A 23640-nucleotide genomic window follows, 5' to 3' on the forward strand; every position below is an offset into this window, starting at 1 on the left:
TTTTAAATGTGATAATGAGTTGATTCCGCATTTGGCTTACTTAATCGTGCCTAGATGTTTAGAATCTAAGGAAATATGTTTATCTATTCATGGATTGGAAGCGTCACTTACTAAAATATAAGTAATTCAGCAAATTGAACGCTAATAATAAAATATAGTAATTTAAAGTTTTCGCCCGCAGAGACAGCAGAATGAGTCAGAGAGTGTGCAAATTACTTTAATTATTTATCTAATAAGACAGACAAACGAGGAGCAAGCTGACCTGATAAGTAATACCAACCAGAGTGTTGATTGAAAGATTCTATAGCATTTCTTACGTTACCACACACAACATCAATACTTTTCAAGACAACGCACCCGCTTATTTGCAGTAAGTAACAAAAAGACCACCAGGCATGCGCGGATCGGATAATTCACATCGAGCTACCCTAAAATACCCCATGCAAAGTTCCATTAAAAGTATACGCGTAACATCACATAAACCATAGAGAATAGAATGGACGCGCGCGTGTGACGTAGCCAAAAGTTTTCGCGCGTAAAGATCTTGGTTGTTTGAACTTTTTATATGGACGCTTTTGCTAATAGAAGTGTGAATTATAAGTTAACAGTATTTTTTGTATCAACCTAATTTATAGGGTGAGTTGGTAACTATTTAATTAATATAAAATACATCGTTTTAAAATATTAACTCTTGATATACATGACATGTTATGGTATCGGTAATTAAGACAGTTCTCTTAAAAGTCAGTTTAATATATAAGTTGAGTTCGTTAAAAATTTCTGAGACTTACCTACTTGCTTTTGACTTATGTCCATTACGTTAAGCTTTTTTTGGACATTTTATGGTCTTATACGAATTACACTTAGTATCGGTGTACAAAGAGAAGTTTCTAAACTTCGGTGAGAAATATTAAAACGTTTACTGTGTACGTAAATTGTATTTTTTTTAAATAAGAACGTTTGCTCGCTATAATAATAATTGTTTTTATAAATTTATTTGTAGCCCTCTATGAGTCGTAGGACTAGGAGTGCCCAAATTAAACACGGGTTAGGTCAAGCGGATTTCGAATCCGAAGGACAATCAATACTTCTACCCCCTGTTTACACCCCATTTAATTTAGCAAAGTATTTTCTACTGTAGGCAGTTTACCAAATGTAATGAGAATTTTAAAGCGATTGGTAGTGTTATATCATTTCTGTATGCACATTTAGAGTATTTCATTGAAAACTTGGCAATAAAGGGTTCTTAATACATTTATTTTAACATTAAACGAGCAGAGCAAGTTGCCAGACGTCTCGCAAGTGCGTTGCCGGCCTTTTGCCTTTTGGGTACGCTCTGTTATTGAAGTATCTAATTCCAATTGGTTCGTAATTACCGCTGTGGGCAGCTGGTCTCATATTGGTGAATTGCTTTAAAAAACGCTCAGTTGTGATATGTCGGACGTAGAGGTGATACGGGTGGTATTTCGTATTCTGTCTTGCTGTCCGATGATATCAGCTACAGGTTAATGCGAGAACTCTGACATATCATTCCATCGTAGATGAAGCAAGACCCCTTCTTAAATCTTGATGTTGATGTTTTTATTTTTGTAATATTTTGATTGTAAAATACTTAGGATTTCTGTCCAAAGGTTTAAGGATATTTTATATAAAGGTATACAAATTAAATAATAGTACAAATCATTTTCTTTATTTCAGAAGCCAACATGGCGACGCTTCCAATTTACGTCTCACTGAGCAGGTAAATTAGATGCAACTAGTGTAACAATAAGAATATGCTTTTATTAATTAAAACAATATTTTAAGATAACAAGAAAGGAGAGTTCGATGAAATTAAAAATGTATTAACAATAAATAAAAGGTTATATATTTATCAACTAAATAAAAAATAAAAGTCTAAATTAAGCACAAACTGCATTAAAATAGGTACATTGCTGGTGCTTCCTTCTTCCTTTATATCAAATGAAATTAATATAATTTGTTGTTTAAGATACAAGTGGTTATCCAATATGTATTGTGTAAAAGCAAACATACGTTGTTACATTTATTGAAAAACAAATAACATAATACATAACAATTATAAGGGCAACGGGCGGCCTTATCACTAACAAGCGATCTATCCCGGCAACACTAGTAAGGAGAAAGCTAAAAAAAGTGCAATAAGTATATAACCAAATCTTATTATAAAATAGAATTACCAACCTGAATCTAAAATTATACGAAAAAAAGATTGATAAAATAAACTAAAATCTAAAAAGTTAATCTCACGGGTCATGAATTGCGATGCATAACAAAACAGCAGAAACATCCCACTTTAAGTAAAATTCATAAAGAAATGGGCCGTTTAAAAACATCGCCAGAAACTTGAAGTTCATTTTAAGGAAACTGAAACTGTCAAATAATTAACAAATTTATGACCAAATTTCATAACGCGTTCGTCTGCGTCACGTCGAAAACTGTAAAACGGCGATAAAATGAAGTAATTACACTAATGATAGCACGCGTCGACACGTGTTTTTCACTGAGGGTAGATCGTTAAAATCACATTAAATTATGTGTAGGGAACTATAACTGTCTTATATTATTTTTGTAAAATTGTCCAGTAGGTACACAAATTTTATTTAATTATTTGCTATTTTGAAAATAACTAAGATATTGTGTATACGATATGTATACGATTACTCTCTCATACATTGAAATAAAATATTGAGTTGTTGAACCACAATTATACATATTTTTTTATAGAATAGGGGGCAAACGGGCAGGAGGCTCACCTGATGTTAAGTGACACCGCCGCCCATGGACACTCTCAATGCCAGAGGGCTCGCGAATAAGAATTAGTACGCTGTTTTCTTGAAGGACCCTAAGTCAAATTGGTTCGGAAATACTTCAGTGGGCACCTGGTGCCACAAAATTAAATACAATAAATTATTCATTAACCAAGGTCAATGAAGAGCGGTTTGAATCGCCCATGATCAATCTTTGACTGAGTGACTAGATGCCGTGGCGTTGCGTAGAGATGTCGGAAACTCTGAAGCTCTCTCGCTCTCTACCTCATTTACCACGGAGAGAGTTCAGGAGGTTGTTTGGTTTAATAGCTACAGGTGAGTTTCATTATCGGGATACAAGATACTGGTGAAATTTCATATTCTGCCGTTCCACAACTGAGTGATTTTTTGAGGTAGTTTCTGTGCAGCATCACTTTGTGGAACTTGCTGCCCACTGATGTATATCCGAATCAACAAATACAAGTACATCCGTACAAATTTAAAGACCGGCAACGCACTCGTGACACAGTATCACTTAACATCAGGTGATCTTTCAACCCGTTTCCCCCAATAAAATATAACATAATGTCATTATTTATTTACTGAAAAGCGATAGTTAAACAGACTTTTCGTTGCATTACTTAAGATACTGATTTTGATTCGTATCTTGTAGCAACAAATGCAAACCAACATCGGAAGTGACAAAATTCCGTCACGTCAAGTCATTTTATAACAAAAGACTGCAGTACAGTTGTTTATAGTCGTTGATAAAACTTGCCAGAGCTTTCCGTCGCTTCCTGTCTCCCGGTAAGGAAGTAAAATGCGAATACGTGCTTTGATTTAGGGTTGTCGATAGGCTCTGTTGATAGATCTTCATATCGTATGTATGTATTAAATACATACTAACAACACACGCAACAGTGGAATCGTGAAAGAATTATTGTCGTAGACCCGATATGGACAGGTGAGGAGTCTAAAGATCTTGTCTATTAGGAAAATTATCAACAAACTAATACTTAAATCTAAGGCCTACATTAAAGGATCAAGAGACAATTTTTTAAAATAAAAAAGAAGTTCATTTTATTTTTATCTACAAAATCGTTTCAAATTCATAAGATTTGACAACCCTAGAGCTTATTATCGCTATGTATGTAACGCCAATTCTATAGAAGTTCTATTGACTGCCATTTTTGGGCACAGATAAAATTCTTCTCACATACAAATTTATATTATCGACCAGAGTGATAATAAGGGACCATAGTTTTAAAAACAATTATATTATACCAAAGCTTATTGTAAGTAAGTACAGTGCATTTATTTGATTTAATACGATATGGGGTTGGTATGGAGTTAACATAAAAATAAAATATTGCACCTAATTTAAACGAAATACGAAATTATATTTTGTTTTTATTAAATGTTTAATGTATAATAAATTGTTTTCATTTTGGCCTTTGTCGCTTACTTGCAACAACATGTTAATTAGCATTATACAGAAATGTGTCTGCCCCAAGCAACAGAAATGGTCATTTGTACCGGACCCAATCGTTCGATTAATCTTTTATACAAAAAAATGTTCAAACAAAGAGATAGTAATTATATATTTTCAAATTCAGAACACCGTTTTTCTAAGAAACTGTTGACTCAAACTGCAATAAGTTCGATCCCCTTAAAATTACTGTCATAAGTATGTTAATTGGCTATCAATATTCTAAATCACTCGACGTCAAACCAAAACTAACGCCTACATGATATTAAAATCAAACCCTGCCTTATACAGTAACTTGTTGCATTTTTAATTAATAATAAAAATAAAACCGTTGATGAAGGTTATCAGAATCAAAAAGTTTATTTATTAATAAGTAATCTTACAATACGAAAGAAATCACTTGGACAAGATAGAAAGCCAAAACAAATTACATTTATAACCAAAATTTACAAAACGTAAGTAAAGTAAGTTAGTACGTTAATAGATAAAAAATAAACCTAAAGTTAAATATTAAACCAACGACAACTCAACATTTAAAGAAAAATCTAAATTATTACAAATACCTAATAAAGTCAAAGTCTTCAAGTTTCTTAATATATTCCCCTACACCCACTCTGGTAAGGTGGAAAATGTCTAACATCTTCATAATTTGTATAGTAGTCAGTTATAACTCGATAGAGATATATTCAGGTTTAAGAATAACGCTTTCCTTATGTTTTTGGTATTAATCTATGTGAAAGTACATCCTATAACCACTAACAATGAATACATTTGTGTGCGAGTTTCATTGCAAATGCCTGATGAAACTATAAGTTTAGTCAGGAATTCAACTCAGGCCTTTGGGTACACTATATAAGCCACAAAGGCTGTATTTAATTGTCCTTAAAACTTTGACGAAATTGAATTGAAATTTCTTCCAATAGAACCTCTAGTTAGAATTGACAACCAAACCTATCCGAATCTATATTTCTTAAAACTTATGTTTGTATTACTTGAAAAATATCATTGATGATACACATAAATTCATATTTATCTTCATACAATGTTAATGCAACGCGTGATTGCGTGAAGTCAGCGAATAGAAAATTAGATTTGCTTCTCTCATTACTAGGTATTTGAAATGATTTACATGTGTGAGCCAGAAAATATGACAAACATTTATAACAACTACCGTATTTAACTGTTCATAAGTTAGATCAAGAATTTGTTTACTATCCTTGCCGGTTATGTTCATAAATAATTTCCTTAACAATAATAAATGAATATCGTAATCTGTTAAAAATCTATCGCTTCCAATAATCCAATCCAAAAAAAATATATTATATAGAATAAAAGTTCGTCCAGTATGGCGATACTATGAATATTTTTATATAAATATTCCAGTGGTATTTTTCAAATTTAATGTTAGGTACATAACTACTTCGCACTATAAAGTCCTTCCATGTCAATTTCAAAATAAATAAAAATTCTATATAATTTAATATACCACTCTTACCGTCAGGCATCGATTCGCACATTATGCCGACATGCACTTAATTTTTTAGAATCCGGAGATAAAATTTTACCGCACGACTTATTCTTGCGTGCTTATTCAAAGTGGCGTATTCATTGTTTTTTGCGAGTTTTGATTTATTGTTTTTAATATTATTCTTTCCTGTATTCTGATCACTGAAAACACCACACCCCATGTATATGACGTTACGTATTTTTAACAGATTAGTTTTATTTAATATGAGAAAGACAGTGTTTAGTGGCTAAGCGATTTTTATTACAGGTCTTGATTTTTATTTCTATGTACACAATTGATTAAAGAAATAATTTAATGTAACGTTTGTATTGGATTTACCTTTTTCTCTATTATTAATATTGATTGAGTCTATTCAAAGAGCAAATAAGGAAAGCTTTCTTCCGTTACATTTGTAATTCCTAATAGCTTACAAGTGAAACGATGGTCTTCTAATAGATTAGTTCGAAATAAAAACTATAAATTGAAAGAAAAGTTATCGGCGCGCGGCGTGGCGGCCATAGGTAACTGATCGTTTTTTTATATTAAGCGTTTAATTAAACAGACGCTAACATGTGTCTCTTCCGTGCCTCATTCAGGATTAAAAGTGTTAATAAGCATTAATATATGAAATAATGCAGGATATTTCTGGTTTGATTATCTATAGAATTTCAAACCACAAACAAACGAAGAACAAATTCGTTGTACTACATCTGTAATATAATTATTATCTGTTTAAGAACTGGTTCAATGGTTGCAAGTTTGCCGGATATAACTAATAAGCCTAGTAACAAGTTCTTTGGAATTTCGATTGCATACTTTTCATAGTAAAATTCATTAACAAAAACCTAAAAGTATCTAATTGTATCATATATACAATGTAATGTATCATATATACAATGTAAATTATAATTTAATTAATTCAACTTATTAATTATCAAATTAAAGGCTCTTTTCAATTTTAATATTCAAACTTTATTGTTCATATTAACAAATTATAAAATATAAAAAATAAATTAAAAATCATTATTTAGGAATAGTGTATGGGCTCTCTCCTATCCACTCAGCGATTTCTTCCAGGCAACCCTGATAATCATACAATCATACAACTGTTACTCATTTAAAAAATTCTCTTTTTATCTTATTTATACTTTATTTCTTTTAGAAAAGAAAATACAATTTTAAAGTGATATTAAATTTAAACAATATCTACAGTTCTTAAGCGAGTCGCAAATCGTAAGTATTTATGTAGCGAGAACGTTTTTAATTGTAAGTAATCTATATGAAATAAGTATAACTCTGCAATGTTTATTAGTAAACACTGGGCATGTGCACAGTGTCATCTGTTTTAATGCGATTGGCGAAGACTGTGATAGACACGTGTCGAGATAGCTCCCCGGGGAGGCTATATTGGGAGGCAACTATGTAAACAATATCAATAATAAGGAATGTATTAAAATTTTCTTTGTTTAGTTTTTGTGAAACTGTTCATTAAATATGCTGATAATATATACAGATGACTGAGTATCAACTAATATTTTTGTTAACTTAAAGAAATTTTAATGAAGAAGCAAAGAATGTCTAGATGTACGTTCTAGAATTAGGTAATTAAAAGTTGCAACTTTTATTCAATGTTAATTATCCTCCCCAATATGTAAGTGACATGCTACAGCCATTGGCTTTATTTATACCCTTTGTCACGGTATTACTGGTTGTTATGGGCTAAACATTGGTTTTCATAAAAATATTTTACGAAGACGACAGCAGTCGAATTTGCCAGACTCGTGAGTCGTGATAGTATTGCAGATGTCATACCGACAGCTACCCATCTTAACACCTAAGCAGACTACTCAATATAGTGGTATACTCAATCTTTGTTATAAGAGAACTGATACTAAAGATTGTCCTTTATTGAACAGTATGTACACCCCAAAACGTAACTCGTCAATAAAAATTAAATAAGGATCGGAAACAAATACAAAACCAAAAGACGTTTTTTTATTGATAAAAGTCATAGAATGTTTAATGTGACAAGCTCTTATAGGCAAACACGAAGAGGTACATACAAATATTGAACAAAACAATTATTTAACAAAACAAAAATTAAACAAAACAAAAATTACTATTCAAACAAAACATAAAATTATAAAAATGGATTTTAATTTAAAACCTCTTAATTTAAGAAACAACCACAAAAAAAATTAAATTAATTTTTTTTTGTGGTCGTTTCTTTAGTTTTTTCCTTTGACATGTTGCTTAAGTTCTAATGTAATTCTATTCTTTTCTGTATTTTTTAGGCATGCACATTGTTTTAGAATGTATATATAAATAAATAAAATATTGCCTAAATCTGTCTTTCATACATACAGTCTTTGTAAGACTTCTTTTATTAAAACCTGTTAATTAATACTGTCCATATACGAGAAATAAATCAGCAATAAATCATTAATAAATAGTGTAGTTTGCCAACCAAGTAAGTGCTATTTTAACGCGTTACCGACACGATACCGACATTAGACACATGCCGATGGAAAGATAGATTACAGATTATCATGAAATTTATGTAAGAAAAATGAATTCAATAGGCATAATAAAAATGCTAATTTGATTTGAGAATATTGTGGCTATATATATTAAGACTAATGCAGCATATCCTGTAACAGTGTTTGTCAATTGATAAGGAGACCAGGCTGATCATTAAGGGCATGTTTCACAAAGCATGGATAAAGTACCAAATAGCTATGCAACACATAAATTGCTTGGAAGATAAAAGTTCCGAATAAGACACTTCGCGTTTCATGACTCGACCACTACAATAAAAACGAAAACACTAGTTTATCCTACCAATAAGTAATAAATAGCTTATTTGAAACTTATCCGGACATTGTGAAACAGGCCCTAAGTCTATCATCTGAACGTCAAGTTTGTATTAAATGTTGACTTACAGGAGTCTTAGTTTGTGCTAAGTATTGTTTTTGAATCTCACACTATGAGGTTATTATCAGAACCAGGAACCAGCTGCCCACTGAAGTATTTCCGAACCAACTCCACTTAGGGTCCTTCAAGAAACGAGCGTAGCGATTCTTAAAAGGCCGGCAGCGCGCTTGCGAGCCTTCTGGCAGAGCGAGTGCCCATGGGCGGCGGTGTGACTTAACATCAGGTTATCCTGATCGTCTGCCTCCTGTAACATAAAAAAATGATAATATGTTAATATTATAATAAGAATTTTTGGTTTGTTAACGAACTAAGCAGGTCGGAATTTGTAATGCATTCCTATAATGAGAAATCAATGAGCTAGCGAAATTATAGAGAAACTGAGCTACAATGTGAAAAGTATGAGAAATGTTGTGTAAGAAATGTGAGTTGCTTAGATATTGTTACAATTACATTAAGTACCTGTACTTAGTGGAAAGTTAAATATTATTAATATTTTAGTATAAATAAACTGTAAACATTCTTATTGGGTGTAAACATTTTCTAATTTTCGAAGCCATACGTTTTGGCACTTGTCCACGAATGATTTAATAAATATCATTGTAGTGTTTTTAAGTTTTTATTGCGCTCAGGACCACGGTTTATTTATTGTCTAAAAAATATTTTTATTTAATATTGAAATTGATTGCATACTCTTCTCACAAAAGCCGACTACGCACTCACTAACGATGGCATCCATGGGCTGAGATGATTGCCCTTTTTGGGCGTCCCGTAGGCTCGTTTGCCTCTCTATCACATATATATTTTTTTAAATAATCTGCAATTATTTTTATAAGCTCGCCTAATAATTAATGATACATACTCGTCTATCAAGCAGTATATATATATCTTATGGCATGTATATAATTTACCATAATTTGCACAAAACCTCCATGTAAATCGTAAATTATCTGTGTTCTTTGTGTTATAATGAAGTCTCACGTTTCCTTTGTTAAATGGGTATTCAAGAATATACATTTTTCTTGCAATTTAGTTCGGATACTTTTAAGTCTCTCTTGTAATTATTTTTTTTACTGATACACTGTTACAGGCAAAACGAAGTATAATTTCTGAGCAATGTATATATTAGGCCGATGAGTATTCGTCGAATCCTATCTCAGATGCTCATTCACTTTACGGAGCATAGCAAGCTCAATTAAATGAAACATATGACATAAAATTTCGTAAAATAGCATACTCCTCACAGGATACTCACCCACTAAAACGGGTGACCATGGGCCGCAATCACTGCACTTTTTTATCTTTACATATTGTCTTTTACTTATCCTGTTAAATAAAAATACATTGGTGCTACTGTTATGAGATGCCCTCAAGTAGGTGATGAGCCTTTTGTGCCTGAAGCAGGTCGTTGATATTTAGGTATCAACGTGACGTCGTTGACTACCATACGAGCAAGAGTAGCCTACACAAGGTACGTCTATGTCGGGTATCGTTGTATATATGGATATGAGCTCTCTTATCCCTAAGGTGGTAAATTCGATCCCCACATCTATGCACCAATGGACTCTCTTTCTATGTGCGCATTTAACATTCATACGAACGGTGGAGGAGAATATATATATATATATCGTGAGGAAACCGGCTTGCTCAGTCGATGGTGTGTCAGGCCATACCAATGATCATGCAACAGATAAAGAATCTGAAGCCCGGACCCAAAAATGTTATAGCAGATTTTTTTATACATGGTTAAAAATGTCGTACATTAATATATAAGGATGTAGGAAAAGTAACATTTTCACTTTCCTTTTTTTCTTTATTATACAAAATGTTAATGGCGTTATTAAAAAAAAACAACGATATAGAAGAGTAACACCGTCCAAGAGGAAGTCCACAAGTCCAAGCGATAGGATAAAGGCTTCAATAGAAAACTCATTATTATTTCAATTGAAGTTCAAAACATATGTTTTGTTTAACCACTGGTTATACAGTCAGCAGTCACACGCGAATACTATGCTCCGATGCTGCTTGACAAATTGTAGGTTAATTTACGTTCATTTTGCTATATAATTATGTATACTTAAGATACATACAAAGTTATATATAGTCAACTTATGGTGAAAGGTTAGGACTAAATAAAAAGTAGGGTAGCTCGTTGCAAAATATACTAATTTATTTTTTTATTTGGAAACAAAACAGATATGTACATCTTTACACTAAAAATAAAACATAAAATAAACACATTGGATGTATCCACAATAGGTTTCACTAATAAAAAACTACATATATACCATATATTTTGTATAAAACGAAACACGCGCATACAAAAAACTACAATTTTCACATAACAGATGTATAAGAATAATATTATTAACTCACTCAAGAATTATATTCTTTATCGATTTTTTACGTTTAGATTTACAAAAGAATTATTTGAAGTTAAATTAATAATGACTGCTTACCGGTGTAAGCATAATTGATTGAAATACTTTAGATTATCTCAAGCCATCTTCCTTCATAATATTAAGTCAAAGACACCGACTAATAAAAGTATGTACATCCGTGCAGGTTCCACCTGCAAACTTATAACCGTAATTATGTTCAATTAGACAGCATTTCGCTCTGCGGTGACGAAAATCCTTTATATATTTTTTCTTACTTTATCGCATAATCGTTTAAAATATATTTATAAATTCATACAGGTATCTACAATGATACAAAAGAGATATTGTTATATTACTTTGTAGCGAAATTGGTTAATTCTGATGATGTAGATTATATTGGTGTAATCAATTTAAAGCCTGTCTGCAGCATTTATATTATGAGGCTGATATCAACGATGATTTGTTTAATATTTTGTAAGGGAAATTATATAAACATATTTATCTTGCCAGGGATTTTTATTTCTTATTTCTATTGCTTTACTGTTCTGTATAATATAATAATGAATTCCGCATAATCATTAAATATGTATTTCATTTGTGGATTAGTTTAAGCCTTCAGAAAAGTTTTCAAGTAAGACAGCAGAGCTATAATCTCAATAGTTTTAACACATTAAAAGTAAACTTACTAATTGCCAACAAGCTTTCTAAACGTATATTTTACCTTGCCACGAGTACTTCGAATCAATACTTATGGAATGCACCTTTTTTGTTCGGACAGAGTACTCAGGCTGCGGTGAAAATAAGGTATAATAATTATAATTACTTGACGAACAAATGTCAAAACCGTTACAATAACTGTGTCGTGAACATGGCAAAGAGCCTGTGAGAAGTAGTCGAGAATCCATTGTTCGACTTGTGTGTTCAAAATTGTATTAAAAAATATACATAGGCATCCCATAGGGCTATGTAGAACTCGTAAGCAAGTTATTTGGTACCACATATTTTTTTATGTACAAAAATATTGTATAGTTCTGAGCAAGAATTGAATCGTTCGTTCACTGGTTGCTAGATCTTGAAACTGCGTCACTCCAAGTTAAAGCCAATAGTAAGCTGTGAACAGAGGAACGCATACTTCTTTATTTAATACAAATAATATAGACTGTCAAGTATAAGTTGGCGTTCCAGTGGCGGCGCCTCCTACAACCCTCTGTGTTGCCACTTTTTTTGTTTAGTTTGGATTGATGGATATTCTTAGATATTACATTAAAGGTAAATAAAAAACTCAATAACAAAAAATTATTTTTTATAGTAATTATGGTCTGTTAGAGGCATTATTCCTTCCATGAATTCTTCAGAGTCATCTGTGTCAGAAGAATCTGAGTCGCTGCTATTCAAATCAATTAAAAATGGTTCCATTACTGTTTCAAGGCGGTTGTCTGTCATACGATAATTATTTTCAACATTCTCTTCTGACTTCAGTTCTCGCTGTAAAATTACTTTCCATGATTTTTCCCTCTGAAACTATACGGTTCACGGTTCTTTCAGAAACACCTTAAATAAAACAAAAAATATTTTAAGTTATCCATCAATCACATTTACTTTCAAAAGCAATTATTATTTTTCCCTAAATTTGGGGATATAAATATCACTTTTAACTGGCAATACTTTACCTGTCAATGCCGCTGTTCGAGCATTCACTTGTTGAAATGGAATAATCGGCCCATTGTTACATTTCTCCTCTTCACAAAAACGTTTTACAGCTAGAATAATTTCTCTAGCTGCACTCCGCACTACTTTTGGCATGTTTCGTAATGATTTTTACACTTTAAAACACAAATTATTAGCACCGACACACGTGAGGCTACCAAGCTGTTAGAACTGTCAACACAACTGTCAAAATTAGTACCTTTTTCTGCCACACGCCAACTTACACATGACAACCTATATGTAGACTCTATAAAATAAATTAAGCATAATCAAAATTGACTTCTTCACTTTTTCACACAATTGACTTCAGTCTTTAATGGACAACCCATTCTATGAAACAATATTAATAATGCTGCGACAACATTATTCCCGTAAAATCAAATGCGTTTAGGTGTTATGCTTATTATTATTATGCGTTTAATTATTTTTTATATTTTGTAGATAGGACGAGTTGTTACGATTTTTTATTTTATTTAAACTGTCACAGGATTGATGTTGTACCTAATTCAAATGTCTATTTTGCAAGTTACTGACTAATTAAGCCATTATGACGAAGAAGTTTTTAACGCCGTCCTCGCTTCTGGGCAACGCGGAAGACCGTTTCTTCTGGCACCGAAACCTTATATAGGAATATTTGTAGCCGCTAGTCGTATAAGATGTGTATATAAAGTTTGCTAAGGGCTTTAACGACTCAATAATTACCTTCTGTAATAGACGATAATAAACGTCGCAAGAGATTTATTTAATGGAGACAAATGAATTTTAAACATAAAATTGAGGAAATGCTTGATTGTGTTTAAGTTACCAACGCTATTGTTCAAAGTTTACGAGCGTAAATGGAATGCAAACAGGAATCGAACCCGTGCTAACGATAACAAACAAAGGACAATCACCCAGACCTAACGGGGTAGGTTTTTTAACTATTGATAATATTACGCAGTCTGCCGGAAATATAGTTCGATTGATAATGTGAATTTCCTGTTATCAGTGAGACGGGCATAAATGGGTGAATTTTGGTGTCTGGTATTATTATTATAAATGGCCTTGAAATAGAATATTGCGATGAAAGGATAGGAAACATTATGGATATGGCAAGCGTGGCGAAAGCATATGCGTGTCTTTGCATATAAATAAAGTTGTTTATAAAAGTTGGTTAAAAACGACACTGTTTCAAAAATATATATAAAAAGTAGATTAATGACAGACCAAGTATCACAAAACTTCCCTAAGTTTGTTTGGTAAATGTATGTTCTGCTTGGTAGAAAAAGCTTTACTATAAATTGTATGATCTTTTTCTCAAGGATGCTCAGCCGCTTTCTATACTCATTCCCAATTCAATTTTCACTACCAGAGATTGACATTTCAAACCGTCTCGTACAATACTTTTAACAACCGATCGATGGATCGTTTATACTAAATATCTATGAATTCGACAGTTCGGATTTGGAAATTCCTCAATCCAGATTTTAATATGGAATAGAAAGCGGCCCTAAGTTGAAGGTCTACTTCTATGGACAAACATTAGACACATTGCAGAAAAATAGCAGTAATGAAAGCTTCTTTCCGAATCCTCGCCAGCACGATCTCGCAATGATGTATGATTTCTCTTATCTTTTTTCTTGATGTAGGAAATAAATGGCCTTGCCATCGTTAAATATTTTCATTATTATTATAAAATTAAAAATAAACGTTATTAAATTAAAGTAAAGTTTACTTGTAAATCCAGTTGTCGAATAAACAAATAAAATTATCGCAATTTTCTGACTAAATGTGCGTATTTACATATTGTGTTCTGTAGGGTCGAATATTAATATAAAGTTCTAAATTTTATTACAGATGTTCTATCAGGAGGATTATTTTGACTATAAAATGTAAATTGATCTTATATATGATGATTCTTATACACGACGAGTTATAGAACCCTTCCTATATTCTAGCGTTTATTTCCGCGCACCACCACAGCTGTCCACAGAAGTATTTTCGAACCAATTCAACGTAGGGTCCCTCGAAAAAAGACCGTTTTGAAAGACCGGCAACGCACTCGCGAGCCTTCTGGCACTGACATCATTATCACTTAATATTAGCTAAGCTTCTTGCCCCTGTTCTTTAAAAAAATAGGTTTTGTTTATTTTAAAAGCATTTATAAATACGTAAATATATTTCAAAATTTATTTTGTTACTATACGCCTATTTCAATACTTTTGGTTTTACCTATCACAATAGCAATCAAGATGTACTGAAAATTATACAAGTTTATTTTTCATTCAGCTCCACAGCGCATAATTCATTTTATTGCATATTCAAAGTGCCAACTTATTCGTTTAACTAATTTAAATGTTTTAAATTATTACATACCCAACCCATAGAAATAACAATACGTTGGAGATTGAAACCAATAATAGTCAAGTACTTGTTTTGACGAGTAAAGCGACTCTCAATCACTCAGAATTCTAGCACCTGTCCATCTGTACATCACGTTATTGCAACTCGAACTTGTCTCTCTATTTATAGGAAAAATTCATTAAAACTGCCCTTAAATGAGGACTCGGGAATGTAGATTGGCTTCTTAGTTTTTAAGAACACTCAGGGTGGGAATTTAAAGCCTTTATCGCATACTTTGAATTAATAATGCAAAGACGTTGAATTGTATTTTAAAAGATAAAACTTTAGTAATAAACAAACTTATTATCTTGTTTTCATACGACTATTGAATTAAAAATAAACTTTGTGACCTCGATTGTTAAAAAGCACACGAAAAGTCTAGTTATGTAAATAATGTACACATTACGGGCTTTTTATTTAAATGTGAAGTACTCGTGCTAAGATTCTTGTCAAATATGAAAAGGTTAATTTTATAATTATTGTATAAAAACATGTTTACACGCATTATTTACTAATGCTTTGAATTCTTTCATACAATTGCGAGGCTCTGAGGTTGAATGCCGAATATGTTTTAAGGCCTTAACTAAATATAACTATCAATTTATATTTAAATTACTTACACGGATGTATTGTATGGTATTCTCAGAACAATAAATTTAGTTGGTTCGGTGGTATCTTCTATGAAAAGCAACGAACGAAGAAACACGAGTAAACTCAAAAATCCATATTATAAAAAATCGCTTTATTTGTGGTAACCTATTGCAGACTTTATAGACCTAGACTCTACTAGGTTTAAACGTTTAGCATACAAAAGAAATAATAAAATACAATAGTAGCCAAAATGGCTAGATGGCGCCATTGTCTTAACAAATTACGTTAAAGGAAACAGTATGCCACTCGATGCCAAGACTGTAACCACAAAATGTTTAAAAAATATTTAATTTTCGACTCAAGTACAGTGTCTTAAGCTCTATTTTTAAATACTATACTTGTTAGTTACTTCTGCTAAAGTTCTTTTTATTACAGGCCAACAAAATAAGTCTTATGTGTCTGTTATTAAAGGAGGTTATAGTTTAAGTTGTAAATAAGATACCACATCCGGTGGACGCGTGGCGGATGTTAAGTTCCTACGTAATAAAAATAATAAGGAGGGTCTTTGTACCTTCGAAAAGCCTTAATTAGAATTAACGTAAAGCCTCAATAATATAACTTGCCTATTGAATCCAAGTGTTTCACCTAAGCTCCAAGACATTTAGTTCTTATCAGTGACAAAATAAAAATACTTTGTTGTTAAAGCAATATTGTTTGTTGCAAGGGAAAAGTGACTTTAGTAAATAATATAAATATTTCTGTTTGTTGATAAGTATCTATATTTATATTATTATTATATTATATAGATATTCGTTTTTTTTTGCGACTGAGGCGCAAACTAGCTGATGTGGTCTCTGGCAGAATGACCAGCGCTGTGGAACACTCTGCTCCTCAGCATAATGCTGAGCTGATTGTAATAAATGATATGTCCTATGTCTATTTTTGTTATAGTGTGTTACATGGAACCTTGAAACAGAAATGGTTGAATAAGGAATTTAACGGCATTATACAGTCGTTACACAGTTGTTTTAAGTATACCAAAACTAAATATTCGGGCTCCGTTGATATAACAATCAACAATGAGGGTGCAGTGGCACCTGTTGTCACAAACACACCGCGTAATTGGCATTGTCACCTCCGGCACTCAGAACTATCGCGGCCGTCGCTCGACCTACACGTGTAAGCGTTCGATTCAAATTGATTTGATAGTGTTTGTTTCTATTAAATTCAAATTTCGAATTAGAATTTTTTTATGAGAAATTCTATATTTAAATCACAGAGGCGATCAAATTGGAACTTTCCAACTATCCTAACGAAAACGTTAAAATCTTATCGAAATTTTAAGTGACTGTTAATTTGAAAGTGGAATTATAATAGGAATTGTAACTGAGTGAGCTTCTAATTGAAAAGCTTTTGGACTTTAGGTGAAGAAAATTTCTGACCTGCAATGACCCCAGTAGGACTTTTGTTCAAAGTGACCAGGTGAGTCAACCAGTGTTAATTTTTCCGTTTGTTTAAAGATTTCCCATAAATAAAACTCATGTTGGAATTTGGCATTATATTTATATACATGTTTTTAAGCAATTTTTGTAGAATTTGATAAAAGTATATTTGTTTATTTACTGTTTAACTGTATTACGAGAAGCAACAAATATTATAATAAATTAGTATTTTATTTAAATGCAATGCTGTCATTACTGCAATAATAAGATAATGAAGGCTTGCACCGTTGACATAACGGTAAAATGGATCAAAGGACTGACATATTATTATGTCCATCTAGATATCTGCGTAAATTGGAACCAATGGTTGCCAACGATTATGTTCGATTTTTAAATGAACTTTAAACGCAAAGTGGCGAGAGAAAGGGGTGTGACACAATTTATTCAATTCATTAATTTGTAGGGGATAACAAGGCAAAACATTTCTACATTATTTTAGTGACACTACTACTAACCGAAGAGAAGTTACAATAAAGTAACAATACATTTCATGTTCTCCCTCTCGCATATAACATAACTTCCCGAATATTTCGATAAAGTCGCGTATCGTAATATCTCAAGAAGCGTGAATGTAACATCACAAGGACAATCATTACTTTTGATTAAACGCACAGTTTTAATTCACTGTATATAAAAATAAAATTCTGATGCCTTGAAACACTTTGAGCTTACTATATATAAAGGGTTATAAAGGCCTAGAAAGAAGCCTTCATATAATCGATAATGAGGTTTAATGGCTGAATGATGTACGACCCCTTAAAGACTTTCACAAAGAACGTTTCAACCGACTTCACTAAAGAAGGTTATCAGTTTAAGTTACATTTCGTAAGTGTACACCAATTTCTCGGACACTAATAGTTATATCGTTGTTGAATTTAGGCTAGTTACAGCTTAGTAGCATGGAATAGCAACCAAGTATCATCAAAATCGGTTTAATAAGTTTTATATAATTGTATAATTTAGGTTATAAAAAAATACAGGGGTCTATGCTCTGAATATGATTTTGTCCCATTCGGTGTCGAGACCCTTGGTATGTGGGGCCCTAGCGCGTTAAGACTTTTTAGGGAATTATCAAAAAGGTTAGTCGACATCACAGGAGAACGAAGAGCTGGCAGCTACCTCGCACAAAGAATTAGTCTAGCTTTTCAAAGGGGGAACGCTGCCAGTATCTTCGGAACCTAAAGGGACTCCTTTTAATAATGTTTTTTAAATTTTAGGTTAAAAGTGTAGATTTAATTATATATAATAAAGACATGTTCTACATAATTTTTAATTCCAGTTTGTAGTTGTACTAGGAGTTAACACAAGTAAATATAACATGTGATGCGGGCTGCGGTTAAGGGTTTTCTGTCTACAAGGAATAATTATATGGAGTATACAAGAAAGCACCCCCGACTTTACCTCACTGCTCTTTATTTATATGAATAAAAATATGTTGCTAAGCGCAAAACTTGAAGACGTCTGGTATTCGAGTATTTTGTTATTTATCCTTGAACTCTAGGGAAGGTTTTTATGAAGGGAAATTGGGATTTAAAAAAGTAAATAAAAAGTAGTTTTGTTTAGTAGTACTTTAGGTTTTTATTCCGGAGAAGCAAACAGTCTCTATGGGATAGATTAGCAAAATGTCTTTTTGTTTTTTTATATAACTAATTGTTATAATATATAATAAAGATTATTATTATGATGATTTATTGTTTCACCGGAAATCGACCCGAAATGTCCGTATTTATTTGGGTGTTCATACCGAAAGTATAAGCTCTTTTACATCAAGAACAAGACTCTAAAAAATTTCAAGAAAAACAAGAAACTGTTGGTTTAATTATTAATTATTTTAATAGTTTTGTATATTTTTTTTTGACTTTGACTTAAGTCAGGAACTTACTCTTGGTACGAACAAACATTTGATTTGTACAAGTTTCTATGTACGGTCACAGTCTTGTAGTATTAATTACCGACTCGGAATGGTTACTCTAAACCAGTTGACAATCTATCACTTGTATTCATAAGCAAATGGAGCGTTCTCTCTGCTTTTCTCGTATGTCCAGAACTAATTTCTTGAATTTAAAATTATTTAAAAATCCCTCACATGTTTGAGTTTTGATTGGATTTGTAGATTCAGGTTTTAGTTTCATTAAGATGAATTATGGTGGAATTTCGGTTTGGCTATGAAATTAGATAATTTCGAAAGGCCGGCAGCGAAACGAGAAACGCACTGTATCATTGTGTCAAGTCTATGTCAGAATCATTTATGTAACACTTATAGAATATATAAGAAATAGTTATTTAATGCTATATATTCTTCTAATTTTACATTTAATGAGTGTCCATGGGCACTTAACATCAGGTGAGCCACCTGCCCGTTTACCCCTGACCAAAAGGTTTTCAACTTCGCCTGAATGCTTGATTTGTTTTTTTTTGATTAATTTTTTTTTATTGTACGTATATAATTTTTATGTATTTTAGAACTGATATCACAAAGCTAGGATTAATTTCAATTCGTGACCTTAGGTTTTATATTGTTATCTGTAATTTTATTTTTGTTAACATAGTTATGTCCTAGTATTTATTTTTACTTATAAGGAAGAGATTGCTTGTCTAATAATGTATGTTATCTGAATGTATCTGTACCAACTATGTAATGCAACAAGGTATAAATAAATAATAATACAATGTTATGCCAAGTATTGCTAAAATCGAAACAAAATCATTTCAGTTCTCAATAAAACATGTAAGTTTTAAATGAATCTGTTTATCACTGTGCAACTGTGTCACGTCCATTAATTCAAATATAATAAAATGTATGTAAAAAGTTTATCATCGTAATCGCAAACAAATCTTTAAGTTCCCAGACTTAAAGTGTAACGACCGGTCGCTTGCCGGAAATGAATAACTTACATTCATTAATATTTTCTTTATTAAGTTACGTTAATTTCTATATAATAATCCAGTGGCGCTACAATCATTTATGGCTCTTGGCCTCAGGTATCGCAATTATATTGATAAGATAACGAAGTAGGTCATATCACTTTGACTGAATGGGGTAGAGGGCATCCAAAGTGAGACTCCATCGCCCAATACGGTATGTATTGGGCGATGGAAGCTTTCCTTACGATCACTTTCATATTTTCTTAATGTTATACATAATATTGCCATTACATATATCTGTAAAATTATGTTGTACAGACGTGAAGTGTGAGTTAACATCAGGTGAGCTTTCTGCCCGTTTGTTCTATAAAAAAAAAGTGTCTTTGGTAGTAGATGAAATGAAACATAATCGTTAATTGTATCGACTGTTAAATTGCAGTTATTAATTGTATGAATGATTTTTCAATGTTAAGCCTTTAAAAACACAAGTGTTCAACCCTGTCGCTTGAACTGTCTCCTCAAATGCCTAAAGGATAACGGAATATAGAGCTTTTTTATTTTATAAATAATACTTGTACACCAGCCATTGGGACACGCACTTGACTTTCAAGTGCACATTTTCACGTTCGAAAGCTACTAATATTGGTGTCAACCCTAGCGTATAGTAAATAGTCATTGCCCGTTACTTCCTGGACGGAATCATCCTGAACCTGTCACATTTAGTTAGCCATATCCGATAATCTTGTGTAACTACTGGTTACAGATCCTATGGCCACTCACACGAAGCAGAAAACATAGGAAACGAATAGACGACGTAAAATTATTCTTTTTTCAACTCGTTCGGCTTGAGTTATTAAGATTCATTAATTATATTATATATTTTGGTGAATTGGCATATCTATTGTGTTAGGTATATATATTCCTACAATCATATTAGGATCTTGGCTTTTAATATTTTGGACCAGTGAGAATGACAATTTATATTTCGGACGTTCTTAACAATTAACTTCAAATTCTGTTTTTATGACACCCATGTACTCTCAATGCCAGAGGGCTCGCGAGTGCTTTGCTGGCATTTTAAGAATTGATAGGCTCTTTTCTTGAGTTAGTTGAATAGGTTCGTAAATACTTCAGCCCGCAGCTGGTTCAACGCAGTGGTGGTTCGCAGCAGAAACTGCCTTGAAAAACGCTCAGTTGTGGAACGGCGGACATCGAGGTTATACGGCTGGAGTTTCGTATTCTGCCTCGACGTTCGATGACAAAGCTCCGCTGCAGTATTATTCCAAACAACTCCTCTGAACACTCTACATCGTAAATGCAGTAGAAGATGCAGAGTGGCCAACAAATGGTAAATAGTTGGAGACCGTAAGGGTGCATGAGAAAGTTGAACAAAATTGTCTGACTGGCAATGTTTCCTTATACCTAAATAGCTAATGAATGCAATACTATCGGTATAACAGGTTTTTATAAATGTCCACCTCAAATTTATTCCCAGGTACGAATAGGTATCAAATACTCAACAGGAGCGGTGGATTAAATATCGCTGTAATCAGAGCTTTTGATGATAAAACAACATGTGTAATTAAATACAAGTATAAATTTAAAGCTAAGTCTATTTGATAGGGTGTAGACAATTAGTTTAATTAAAATGCGAGTATCCTTTTTTTAGGATACAAATTACAAAACGCGTTTTAAAGTTACTGATTGTAACCACTAACCATGGTTACTTTGTCATTTCAAACATGGTAACTATGGTGACAAATACTGTACTAGCTCTAAACACGATAATAAGGTGAAAGTTTTGAGTTTATTTGTTATCTTTAAGCAACGATACGATTTAACTAACTTCGAGTAGAGAACTGCCATCCATCCATCTGGTTGGTGAACAGCCACCTGATGATGATATGATACATAGGCAATCTTTTAATGAATAATAAAAAGATAAAGTTTTGCAGCGGCTATCTGTTTTTTTAGGCAGTACTAGACGGTGACATTTGGCCACAATCCCACTTAATTGGATTGAGATGCGGCCTATTAAAGGGCACGCCTTTCCAGGATCTCACTAGAGAGCCGCCACTTAATTTCTAATAACCTAACGCATAGGTTTAATAATTAACAGAGTGTATATGGATCATTTGTAATATAGTAATTGGTTCATCACACTTTTACATATTCAATTTCTTACATAACAGTACAAATTACATTGTAATTGACGATTTTACATATTTTACGAGTTTTTCATGTCATAATAGCATTATTATGTTAATTATATTCCCTGTTTTCGCTGAACGTTATGACAGACATTCCTGAGTTAATCGTCTGATAATTTTATATTATATTTGAAACGGGCGATTAGTTTATCAATTATTTCTCGCATTTCCAATGGAATTAGGAACTTTATTGTTATAAAAGGCTTCTGTAGTTCGTTTCGTTACTGAAGAATGTTTAACGATATATTAGTTGTTTTTTCATCGCACAAATTAAGCGATTGAATACAAATTAGTGATTTAACTTTGTGTGTGTGGAAGAGGGTGGCCACGCTGAGTCTCCATCGGTCTTGAGCCTCGTATTTCACCTCACTTCTAGCCTTTTCCACTCTCTTTACCTTATCTGTAATGTAGGCCAGGTTTGCTTGGGCCACCCGCTTACTATGCGGGTTCCAATCAAGCAGCTGCTTGGAGATATAATTGGAATCTCTCTTTGGGATTGGAACCTCTTGGAGTGTATGACCACTCCATTTCCACTTGCGTCGCTTGACCTGCTGGCTTATCGGGGTTTATCCGCAGAGCTTCCAAAAATGCTCTTAAAAAAAAGAGTTAACCACCTGGTAGCAAGCCCAATACCATTTTGAGAGAGCAGAAGTCTCGTCTTGAAGCTTTAAAGACAAGTTGGTTTCCTCACTCACGAATGCTACACGGAAAATCAAACTCTTAAACAAACCTTACCTCAGGAGAAATGCAGTCATAGTAAACAGCTCAGTATCCCTTATATCACTAATCATGCCAATAATAAATAGCTGATAAAAGACAAGACAAAGATAGCGTGACATTTAAGAGAATACAGAAACGGAACTGCATATATTTTCCGGTTTACAACATTCTTCAAATACATTCAGTCAATGACTACTTAGAATTATAAGTGTGTCACGAATATCATGAGAAAATATCGACATTACTAGCAATTGTCGGATGACTAGTAAAGCAACTCCCGAAAGGGCCATAGGGCAGACACAATGTAGTCCATTCCATTATATACGGATATTACTTGTAGGTTTCCAAGTGACAAATGAGATCATAAAGATATATTGTCGGCAAGCAAGCTGCTCTTAACTGCTCCTAAACTTAACTAAAATTCAGAAACGAGTCTTCGCGAGAATCATGAATGCAGACTAAATTAAATATATTTTTGGTTTTTCAACCATGTTTTTGAGAAATCAAAAAAAATAAGAAATCAGTGGCTGAAATATTTTTAGATAGAGCCTCAGGTTTCTGTGTTTGCTTCATAATCATTCGTGTGC

General features: G+C 32.7%; 1 protein-coding gene across 1 annotated transcript in view; it reads left to right on the top strand.

The window, feature by feature from the left end:
* The first annotated feature begins 16916 nt into the window (after positions 1–16916).
* Positions 16917–23640, top strand: part of LOC110997409 (TNF receptor-associated factor 4) — a 58913-nt gene continuing 52189 nt past the window's right edge. The window contains exon 1 of the mRNA XM_022265558.2: positions 16917–17238. Coding sequence (XP_022121250.1) covers positions 17204–17238 — 35 coding nt within the window. The 5' untranslated portion in view covers positions 16917–17203. The remainder of the gene's footprint in view (positions 17239–23640) is intronic.

Source organism: Pieris rapae, chromosome 11, assembly GCF_905147795.1.
Source record: "Pieris rapae chromosome 11, ilPieRapa1.1, whole genome shotgun sequence".
NCBI classification, from domain to species: Eukaryota; Metazoa; Arthropoda; class Insecta; order Lepidoptera; family Pieridae; genus Pieris; species Pieris rapae.